This window comes from Gymnodraco acuticeps, unplaced genomic scaffold (genome assembly GCF_902827175.1).
Source record: "Gymnodraco acuticeps unplaced genomic scaffold, fGymAcu1.1, whole genome shotgun sequence".
NCBI classification, from domain to species: domain Eukaryota; kingdom Metazoa; phylum Chordata; class Actinopteri; order Perciformes; family Bathydraconidae; genus Gymnodraco; species Gymnodraco acuticeps.
The window spans coordinates 79620-91871 of NW_022990705.1; the positions used below are offsets into that span (position 1 = coordinate 79620).

General features: G+C 41.8%; 1 protein-coding gene across 1 annotated transcript; it reads left to right on the plus strand.

Annotated features, from left to right (window-relative positions):
• Window positions 1-378: 378 nt before the first annotated feature.
• Window positions 379-2656, plus strand: LOC117556284 (hyphally regulated cell wall protein 3-like). The gene is made up of 4 exons (XM_034231587.1): window positions 379-531; window positions 730-816; window positions 1291-2027; window positions 2093-2656. Exons 1-4 carry the CDS (start codon window positions 480-482, stop codon window positions 2654-2656), a joined length of 1440 nt encoding a protein of 479 aa, XP_034087478.1. The 5' UTR covers window positions 379-479.
• The last annotated feature ends 9596 nt before the right edge of the window (window positions 2657-12252 follow it).

The window sequence follows — 12252 nt, forward strand, 5'->3', positions numbered from 1 at the left end:
GTTAATTTTATTTTATTTTGTATTGCATTTTTTCTTTTCTGAAGAGGAAGGATGTTTTTATGGAGCTTTTTCAGAGTTTTTACATAGTGTCAGATTGTATATATATATATATATATATTATATATATATATATGTATGTCTAGAAAGGTTTGGCCCTAATCATGCAGACATGTTTAAATATAATATATACGATTTGTAATGGGTGGGATTGATATAAAGTTGGCATGTCTGTAAAAGGGAGAAAAGTAAAAAAACAATTTATGAATATTTAATGTGAATTTAAAATGATGGTCTCTACTAATCATAAATGCACAACAAGCTCCATGAAAAACTCCTCATTCTCAGAGTTTAATCTCAGATAAATGGTGTTTTCCTCTGTGCAGAGAGACAATCAGTGCTGATCAGTAGCAGCTGCTGGAGGTTTCCCTCCTTTAAAGCTGGCTGGTGCTCAGGCAACACTCTCTTGGAAAACTGCAGAGATGGCAGCTGTTTGGATGCTCGTCTGTGTGCTGACTGTTTGTCTGGCCAGAGGTATTTACCTGTTTGATAATTGTGTTGAAGATGAAGGAATAATGTTTGATTTAATAGCATGTTTCCTGTCCACAGTCTCTGGTTTTCCAGCTGGTGAATATAAGCTGCAGAGGAGACTGAGAGTTGAAAACATTTGATTGTATGCAGTGTTTCTTCTCTCTGTCTGACACTAACCTTTAATTATACTGTGTCCTACAGATCTGTCTCCCAATGAGATCTCCTTAAAGAAAGCCTTTCAACTTTTCCAGTCGATGGAGTCCATGTTGGAGCGAGACGCTAGAGAAGGTGAGCCCTAAAGACTAAAAGGTCAACAGTATGTGCCGCATGAAAGTGGTGATCTGAAAACTAGGAAATGAGATGAACTCAAGATATTTAAACCGTGTAGTAAAGGGTTTAAAACATTATGATATCTGTATGTCTTATACCAAGTTAAGACACCCAGCCCTTGAGGAACACTATGGGGTGATAATGCTTTAAACTGGTTTTAAAGACTTGAAATTGGGAAGATTTTTGTATTTGATGGCCATCCCATGATGTATTGTGCATGTTGATGCCATCCGTTTGAGAAATGTCGTGCCAAATTGAACAACTTTGAGAATTGATCTTAAAAACGGTCTTCAATCGAACAAATGCCACATTAAAAAAAGCAAGAATTAAAAGAAAACTACAGAACAATTCACGCTGTGATTTCAGTCGACGTATAACATCACGTGATTTATTTTGGTTCTTATTTTGTTAATCTATCCTTCTTTCTTTCAGTACAACTGGAAACCAATGACGTGGAAGCTGATGCGTCTGGTCACCAGAATCCTGAACAAAAGCCCCAGAGCGTCAACGAGACAACAAATGTCCAGAACCAGGTCGTAACGAGGGACAACGGCACGGAGGGGGGCGTCCAGAACCGGGTCGTCATTAGGGGAAATTCCACTGCGGGTCATGACCTAAAATGGGTCATCATAGGAGGCGACTCCATAACTGAGGACGTCCAGAACCGGGTCGTCATTAGGGGAAACGCCACGGCGGGGAGCGTCCAGAACTTGGTCATCATTAAGGACAAAGCCAAGACGGGGGGCGTCCAGAACCTGATCGTCATTAGCGAAACCGCCACAGCAGAGGCTGTCCAGAAACGGGTCGTCGTTAGGGGAGTGGCCAAGGAGGGGGACGTCCAAAAAAGGGTCGTCATTTGGGTAGACTCCACGACTGGGGACCTCCAGAACCGGTTTGTCACTTGGGGCGAAGCAACGACTGGGGGTGTCCAGCAGAACCTGGTTCCCAGAGACAAAGGCACGAAGGGGGGCTTTCAGCAGAACAACGGTACGACGGGGGGAGTCCAGCAGAACAACGGTACGACGGGGGGAGTCCAGCAGAACAACGGCACGACGGGGGGCGTCCAGCAGAACAACGGCACGACGGGGGGCGTCCAGCAGAACAACGGCACGACGGGGGGCGTCCAGCAGAACAAACGGCACGACGGGGGGGCGTCCAGCAGAACAACGGCACGACGGGGGGCGTCCAGCAGAACCTTGTTCCCATGGACAACGGCACGACGGGGGGCGTCCAGCAGAACAACGGCACGACGGGGGGCGTCCAGCAGAACAACGGCACGACGGGGGGCGTCCAGCAGAACCTGGTTCCCAGAGACAACGGCACGACGGGGGGCGTCCAGCAGAACAACGGCACGACGGGGGGCGTCCAGCAGAACAACGGCACGAAAGGGGGCGTCCAGCAGAACCTTGTTCCCATGGACAACGGCACGACGGGGGGCGTCCAGCAGAACAACGGCACGACGGGGGGCGTCCAGCCGAACAACGGCACGACGGGGGGCGTCCAGCCGAACAACGGCACGACGGGGGGTGTCCAGCAGAACAACGGCACGACGGGGGGCGTCCAGCAGAACCTGGTTCGCAGAGACAACGGCACGAAGGGGGGCTTTCAGCAGAACACCGGCACGAAGGGGGGCGTCCAGCAGAACAACGGCACGACGGGGGGCGTCCAGCAGAACCTGGTTCCCAGAGACAACGGCACGACGGGGGGCGTCCAGCAGAACAACGGCACAACGGGGGGCGTCCAGCAGAACAACAGCACGACGGGGGGCGTCCATTATGAGCACAAAGGTGAGCTCTAAAGGCCAAAAAGACAACAGTATGTGTCGCATAAAAGTGGTGTAAAAGATCTGAAATCTGTGATATGTATGATTCATTTGAAACACAGCAATGTCAAGCTAATCGTGTGTATACGATCTAAAACAAACCACTTGCATGTCTTATAAGTTAATACATCAATGTTTGGTTTCTGAATTCACTTCCAACATCGCTCATTTTTTTACAAAAACAGGATTTATGAAGTAACCAAGCCCTTGAGGAACTATTACAGAATTCATGCTGTGATTTCAGTCTAGAGAACATCATGTATTATCTTGACGTCCATCATTTATGACGCAAATGTTTTTTCATTACTCCTGAATACCCATGAAGTAGACGACCAGATGTTGAACGGGACGAGGAAAAGTTGAACGGGACGATGAGCGACGAGGAAAAGTTCAATGGGACGATGAAAAGTAAAAGTTCAACGGGACGATGAGCGAGGAGATATTCAATACTGCATAGATTAATCTCGTATATTTCGACTGCCTTGGAGAGCTTGATATCGGAGACGTTATCTTAGCAATATAATAAAACGTGTATACATTTCTTAAATAACAGCGTGTCAATCCAATGTTTGTATTGCAATGCTTGGCTCTAATCATGCATACATCTTCCCTTAACAGTCCAATAAAAGCTCATCTGGACGAGAACAGTCTTTTAAAAAACTCTCATACTACATAGGATTAGCAGACATTGGTCATGTCAGTAAAAGGGAGAAGATTAAACGTGCAATATTTTGAGAAATGTTCATTAGAAAACCTTGCCCTCCTTCCAAATGCAGGCTTTATTGCAGGTTAGTCTGAAGTCCGTATGCACTTCTATGTGCTGGACTATAACAAGATGGTAAAAAGGTGGACTCTAATAACAATTTAGCCTCAAAAGAAAAATCAGGAATATAAACTTGGTATACCCAATTCAGGGTTTCACAATCTTCTAAACCTGTCACTCAAAATAGAAAGTTTCTTTTCTGCATTTATTTTCAATCTGTATTTGCCAGATAGAAACTTACATTTCTAAAATAACCATATCCTGCTGACGACTGAAATCGGCACCGTTAAAAAATGCTTTATTAATAACATAAATTTGCCAAACATGACGACACATTTGCGAGGACCTTTGAATGTTTTCTGAAGTCTCATAGTTTGTAAATCGAAGGTGTGTTTCTTCCCATTCCTGTATTGGTCCAAGTAGCATTTTAAAAACAGTTTTTTATTAAGTTTAATGTTATTTTAAAGATTCTAATTTTGAGAAACGTATAATATACAAAGTTTTAAGTAGTTGTTCAGAAATATTCTCGTCTGTATTTTCCAGAGATAAATCTCACATCTTAGAAATAACCATATCCTCCTGCAGGTTTTCTACTTAAAATCACATCCAATAAGTGGAATATGCCGTCTACTTTGACATAAATAATGTACAACTATTGCAATAAAAATTAACAAAGACTCGAGAATAAAAATATGGTTTTCCCATCAAGGATGCACAATCATTTAAACCTGTCTCTACAGCTTTAGGAAATGTTCTGTATTTGCCTTGTTTTTATAACCATATCCAGCTGCCTGGTTTCTACAAAGAAAACAGATCCAATTAGTGGAGAAAAACCCCTACAACTGGAAATCAGCACGATTGAAAATTGCTTTATTACGTTACATGTCATTTGTTAGACGCTTTTATCCAAAGCAACTTACATACATTCAGTACTGTGGACAATCCCCACATATTATTTTACTGATGGAAAAACTGTTTTATTTGAAGTACTTCTGCTTTACAGCACTTTAAATGTTTATCCTGTGCACTATAAATTATATTTTTGCACATTTTATTTAAAACAATGTTGCAAGGAATAAGCAAATGGGCATGTTGTGTTTTACAGCAGTGTGTTAACAGGTATTAACAACCTCTGAACTTTTCAAATCGACCAATCAGAATAAAGTATTACAGGAGAGAGTTGTTAATTTTATTTTATTTTGTATTGCATTTTTTCTTTTCTGAAGAGGAAGGAAGTTTTTATGGAGCTTTTTCAGAGTTTTTACATAGTGTCAGATTGTGTATATATATGTGTATATATTCATATATAATATATATGTATGTCTAGAAAGGTTTGGCCCTAATCATGCAGACATGTTTAAATATAATATATACGATTTGTAATGGGTGGGATTGATATAAAGTTGGCATGTCTGTAAAAGGGAGAAAAGTAAAAAAACAATATATGAATATTTAATGTGAATTTAAAATGATGGTCTCTACTAATCATTAATGCACAATAAGCTCCATGAAAAACTCCTCATTCTCAGAGTTTAATCTCAGATAAATGGTGTTTTCCTCTGTGCAGAGAGACAATCAGTGCTGATCAGTAGCAGCTGCTGGAGGTTTCCCTCCTTTAAAGCTGGCTGGTGCTCAGGCAACACTCTCTTGGAAAACTGCAGAGATGGCAGCTGTTTGGATGCTCGTCTGTGTGCTGACTGTTTGTCTGGCCAGAGGTATTTACCTGTTTGATAATTGTGTTGAAGATGAAGGAATAATGTTTGATTTAACAGCATGTTTCCTGTCCACAGTCTCTGGTTTTCCAGCTGGTGAATATAAGCTGCAGAGGAGACTGAGAGTTGAAACATTTTATTGTATGCAGTGATTCTTCTCTCTGTCTGACACTAACCTTTAATTGTACTGTGTCCTACAGATCTGTCTCCCAATGAGATCTCCTTAAAGAAAGCCTTTCAACTTTTCCAGTCGATGGAGTCCATGTTGGAGCGAGACGCTGGCCAAGGTGAGTCATGTCTTTTCTCTTTTACTGATCTTCATGGGATAAGATAAAGTCAACGGATGCTATATTAAAAACACTTTTGAGATACTTTGCCATTTTAAAAACAATTGTAATAGAGTACAGGTATAAAGGGGAAATATTGCCACCTAGCTTAATTTACCTCACAGTTTTAGTAACTTTAAAAACATTTTCAAAATGATTTATTTAAAATTAAACTACAACAGATTACCAAAAACTGTTTTGTTAAGGCTTGTATAACTTGATAACTTAAAGGGTAATTGAGCGGTTCAAAAAAGGTTGCCCATCTCTGTCACTTTAGACTTTTAGAGGAAGGTGCCGTGGTAATTGTGGTCTTTTATAATCTGTTGACTACAGACGTCACGATGAAATGGCCTTTTTTCATAAAAAAAAAAAAATACAGGATCAGAGTCTTGAAGCAAAAATTCATTGCATTTCTGTAAAGTTTTTAATGAAAGGTATTTGTTTCAGTTCAACTGGAGACCAACGAAGTTGAAGCTGAGGCGTCACTTCACCAGAAAGTGGTCCACGACTGGATCAACGAGATGGATAACGTTCGCCACGACGGAATCAACGAGACGGATAACGTTCGCCACGACGGGATCAACGAGACGGATAACGTTCGCCACGACGGGATCAACGAGACGAATAACGTTCGCCACGACGGGATCAACGAGACGGATAACGTTCGCCACGACTGGGTCAACGAGACGGATAACGTTCGCCACGACTGGGTCAACGAGACGGATAACGTTCGCCACGACGGGGTCAACGAGACGGCGATTATCGAGCTTTTATCTTTGCCATAAAATAAAACTTTCATTAATAAATCTGTTTTCTTTGCCAAATATCAAAACTTTATTTTTAGAGTGTCTTATACTATTATTAGTGTATTTCTGCTTTAAAATGTCCTTAATATTCAAATGTGATAGAACTGCTGGTAAAACATCAGTTTTTTTAATCCATTAGTCAAACTTGGATTCTTTTTGTTCAATAACATGTCATCTTTTAGACCAGTGGAAGGAACTTATAGAATCTGTATTTAGGGTTTTCTTTTACAAAATGTCCGTAGACCTAAATATTTAAAATGCAACGGGAAGAAATGCTCCTTCAAGACGGGAAGGATATAAATCATGATTTATTTATAAAATATCTGTTTCAGTGCAAACACTTGCAAAATATAATTTGGTCCCCAAGCAGTCATTACTCTTCTAAAGAGAAACTTCAGTATTTTTCCTGAACAGTGTCCCATGTCTATTGGGGAAACAGTTTTTGAAATGAGTCCAGTATTATGTAAGCAACAAAAAGCATAATAGGGGCTCTTCAGAGCAAAGATACCCTGAAATAAACATGTGAACGGTAACTCTCACTCAATACCGAACCAATTATACATTTGGGGTTGACAAATAATGAAGTTTCCCGTTTTAAAATACATACATTATATTAGAGTGGAGTTCATTATGTATAGCATCTAATAGAGAATTGTCTTTAATGTTGGCACGTCAGGAAACTTAGTTTTTCAGTGCTTTGGATTGATTGGAAGTTGAACGAAAACTAAAAGCTTTAACGGGTAAACTGCAGTACCTAATAGCTTTTATTACGTATCATTTAATGTAATTTCTGTCATTGATCCCAGACAGGACGGTATGAAATGTTGTCGTCTTCAGGTTATTTTCCAGCCACCTGTAGCATTTCCTCCACAGTCAGCAGTTTCTCGGGGTTTCCCGATCGCCGCCCCCCTCCGAACTTCCTCACTGTCAATTGTCTCCCACTCGGAGAAAGTCACTGGTTTCACTCCTGCAGGACACGAAATCAGAGTCAGTAACATGCATTTACTAAATTAACCCTGAGCCTCGGAATCGAATTAGATCTTAAATTGTGTTTTAAGGCATATAGCATATTTATTTATTTCTAAATATCAGTATATAGTGTGTAGCCCAAACACACAGAGTAAGACCTTTAAGGACTAAAATGTCCTTAAGTGCATAACATCTGACTTTATCCATCAGATTCTCTCATTTTTGCCCTATGGGATAAATACATGCTATGTTCCTGGTTCCCAAAAACATTGGACTCCTTTGTTTACTTCCAGAACATAGTCACATCACTACGAAACACTCACGCTCCTATTGGCTAGAGCTCCAACACATTGTACGTGTTAGGCTAAGGGGCAGGACAGCTCTATACACCTGAACATCAGCAGGAGAGGACTCTTTAAAGTAGAGACACTACTGATATACACCTGAACATCAGCAGGAGAGGACTCTTTAAAGTAGAGACACGACATACTGATATACACCTGAACATCAGCGGGAGAGGACTCTTTAGAGACATTACATACTGATATACACCTGAACATCAGCGGGAGAGGACTCTTTAAAGTAGAGACACTACATACTGATATACACCTGAACATCAGCAGGAGAGGACTCTTTAAAGTAGAGACACTACATAATGATATACACCTGAACATCAGCAGGAGAGGACTCTTTAAAGAAGAGAAACTACATACTGATAAACACCTGAACATCAGCAGGAGAGGACTCTTTAAAGAAGAGAAACTACATACCGATAAACACCTGAAAATGAGGAGAATAGGGCCACTTTAATCGAAGCACAGTGTAAATTAATTAAAGGGACAGCAGGAACCTCTGTTTTCCAGCAGAGCGTTGATGCTTTGTGATCCCGGCTTCGCAGCCGATGTGTTCAACGTTCCAGAGTCCATGTCCTCCAGCACGGATCGAACCGTGTCAAAACTATTGTTCAAAGTGGTCGCGATCACACCAGTGGGGTCTGTTATCAGCCAGCCACTACAGTAGAGACCTAGAAAGAAAGATAAAGGACATTTATTATTCACTTCATGCCTGTGGAACACTACAATCACACCATTTCATTTATACCACTAAGTGTCTCTACAGGCAAAAATACCCATAAAAAATGAAAAATAATTCATAAAGAATTATTTTTATAATTCATAAAGAATTATTTTTATGCATTTTATTTTTAGTTTCTTCGTAGCATCATTATTGTTACTGTGAGAGAATATTTTAATCCGATCTTGATTGTATAGAATTTCTCAGCTTTTCTGAGAATCTGCCTTATTGCAAACATGCTTTTCGTTAAAGTCATATGATCCTCTCTGTAAGTTGAGGTCACAGGTCAAGAAGCTTCTCTGCTCTTCCTGTGGGGGAGGGTTTCCTTTTCTCTCTACTTGTGAGACAAACAGGCCTTTTGTCCCGACATCTGGCATTCATTAAAGGAAAGCCCGCGTTTCTAAGGCCCCTCCCTTTCTCATGTAAGGTCCTGTGTTTCTGGCTTTGTCTTTAGAGATGGCTTGGTGGCTGCACGGACAATGTGAAACCATGTAATCTCTCCGGCTGTATTTTCGTACTCTTTAATAAACTCTCAGTGTTTTGGCTAACGACGATCCAGTCTCCATAATTTCACCTCAATATTGCTGTACAGAAGTTTTCCTCACAGATTTGCGTCACGAACAGGATACCAAAAGATCTTCAGAACTGGTAAGTGTAATTTCAAATCTATATTTGGACATTGCCTTACCAGACTCTGTGATTGACGGAATCATAAATTACCTGTGAAACCGAGCAGATGCAATTTTTTTGGGTATCTCTATTTACATCTGTGGTATTTTTTTTATGATAACCTGGGGAATCGGTGTCAAATGGGGATTCCGTCCTGGCCGATTTTCCCTGTGATTGGAACTGAGTGCTGTTCTTTCATTAGTGATGCTACACCTGAAGTTATGGATATGGCTCATGATACTGCTAGGGGAATAAACGAATTGCATAAAACTCATGGGTTTACATTTGGGGATTTAAGTGGAACCTTTGGATCCTGGGGAGCGGGGTTGATTAAATTTGTTGTTACTGTTTCAGTGTTTATCTTGGTTGTGCTAATCCTAGTGATCTGTTTGATCACTGTAGTTAAATTAGCCATACAAAGGGTTGCCAAGACTGCCCTCCAGGCCCCACAGAGGCTAGTGGGGTATTCAACTGTAGATGACACAATGTTGATGTATGACGCTGAGCTCCCAGATCCCTGGGTCTCCATCGCGGTTTCTGTACCATGGGTACCTCCATTCAGCGATTGACAAATTGATTACAGTTGATACTCTGAATAAAGAACAGATGTTTTGATATTGATTACAGTTGATACTCTGAATTAAAGAACAAATGTCAGATTTTTCCTTTCAGGTTGTTATACAATAAAATGTCTGATTCTTCCTTTTCAGATTTTGAACAAATATATTTGAATGAAATATATGTACTACTAAGTGCCTTACTCTTGAATAAAACGTAATGAAGTAAACGTAATTAATGTTAAAGATTGAGGACACTGTAACGTTACAGATTACAGATTGATCGATTCATCACTGTGAATTTATACCTTAACTGGGAATCTTAGCTGGATCTCTCATGATTCTGATTTTATACCTCAATTGGATTTCTTATAATCCTAATATAATCCTAAATCTTTGAGATGTAAACTGATTTAGAATTTGTGTTTAATGAATGAGATTAACTGAGTGATAAATGATAAAATATCTTATTTTTGAAACATATATTTTGTTATTATATTTTTGTATTTCATGTGTGTTTATTATTGTGCTTTTTGACAAATGATGCCAAACACTGAAGAGAGATGATTTTTCTATTATGATTGACTGTATTCAATCATGGTGATTGGAATGTGTGCAATCTTGTTTACTTTTGATAATTGATGTATGTGAGTCCACCCAATTCTGAAGATGCTTATTGATTTAAGTATTGTCTGAAATATTCTTAGACTAATGTTAATTGGTTATCATAAATTGATAAAAAGAATGGACTGTGAGAGAATATTTTAATCCGATCTTGATTGAATAGAGTTTCTCAGTTTTTCTGAGAATCTGTCTTATTGCAAACATGCTTTTCGTTAAAGTCATATGATCCTCTCTGTAAGTTGAGGTCACAGGTCAAGAAGCTTCTCTGCTCTTCCTGTGGGGGAGGGTTTCCTTTTCTCTCTACTTGTGAGACAAACAGGCCTTTTGTCCCGACATCTGGCATTCATTAAAGGAAAGCCCGCGTTTCTAAGGCCCCTCCCTTTCTCATGTAAGGTCCTGTGTTTCTGGCTTTGTCTTCAGAGATGGCTTGGTGGCTGCACGGACAATGTGAAACCATGTAATCTCTCCGGCTGTATTTTCGTACTCTTTAATAAACTCTCAGTGTTTTGGCTAACGACGATCCAATTCACGTTGTGATTTCAGTCGACGTATAACATCATGTGATTTATTTTGGTTCTTATTTTGTTAATCAATCCTTCTTTCTTTCAGTACAACTGGAAACCAATGACGTGGAAGCTGATGCGTCTGGTCACCAGAATCCTGAACAAAAGCCCCAGAGCGTCAACGAGACAACAAATGTCCAGAACCAGGTCGTAACGAGGGACAACGGCACGGAGGGGGACGTCCAGAACCGGGTCGTCATTAGGGGAAATTCCACTGCGGGGCATGACCTAAAATGGGTCATCATAGGAGGTGACTCCACAACTGAGGACGTCCAGAACCGGGTCGTCATTAGGGGAAACGCCACGGCGGGGGGCGTCCAGAACTTGGTCATCATTAAGGACAAAGCCAAGACGGGGGGCGTCCAGAACCTGATCGTCATTAGCGAACCCGCCACAGCAGAGGCTGTCCAGAACCGGGTCGTCGTTAGGGGAGTGGCCAAGGAGGGGGACGTCCAAAAATGGGTCGTCATTGGGGTAGACTCCACGACTGGGGACGTCCAGAACCGGTTTGTCATTTGGGGCGAAGCAACGACTGGGGGTGTCCAGCAAAACCTAGTTCCCATGGACAATGGCACGACGGGGGGCGTCCAGCAGAACAACGGCACGACGGGGGGCGTCCAGCAGAACAACGGCACGACGGGGGGCGTCCAGCAGAACCTTGTTCCCATGGACAACGGCACGACGGGGGGCGTCCAGCAGAACAACGGCACGACGGGGGGCGTCCAGCAGAACAACGGCACGACGGGGGGGCGTCCAGCAGAACAACGGCACGACGGGGGGCGTCCAGCAGAACAACGGCACGACGGGGGGCGTCCAGCAGAACAACGGCACGACGGGGGGCGTCCAGCAGAACAACGGCAAAACGCGGGGCGTCCAGCAGAACCTGGTTCCCAGAGACAACGGCACGACGGGGGGCATCCAGCAGAACAACGGCACGACGGGGAGCGTCCAGCAGAACAACGGCACGACGGGGGGCGTCCAGCAGAACAACGGCACGACGGGGGGCGTCCAGCATGAGCACAAAGGTGAGCTCTAAAGGCCAAAAAGACAACAGTATGTGTCGCATAAAAGTGGTGTAAAAGATCTGAAATCTGTGATATGTATGATTCATTTGAAACACAGCAATGTCAAGCTAATCGTGTGTATACGAGCTAAAACAAACCACTTGCATGTCTTATAAGTTAATGCAGCAATGTTTGGTTGCTGAATTCACTTCCAAAATCGCTCATTTTTTTACAAAAACAGGATTTATTAAGTAACCAAGCCCTTGAGGAACTATTACAGAATTCATGCTGTGATTTCAGTCTAGAGAACATCATGTATTATCTTGACGTCCATCATTTATGACGCAAATGTTTTTTCAGTACTCCTGGATACCCATGAAGTAGACGACCAGATGTTGAACGGGACGATGAGCGATGAGGAAAAGTTGAACGGTGCGATGAGCAGTTGTTGAACGGGACGATGAGCGACGAGGAAAAGTTCAATGGGACGAGGAAAAGTAAAAGT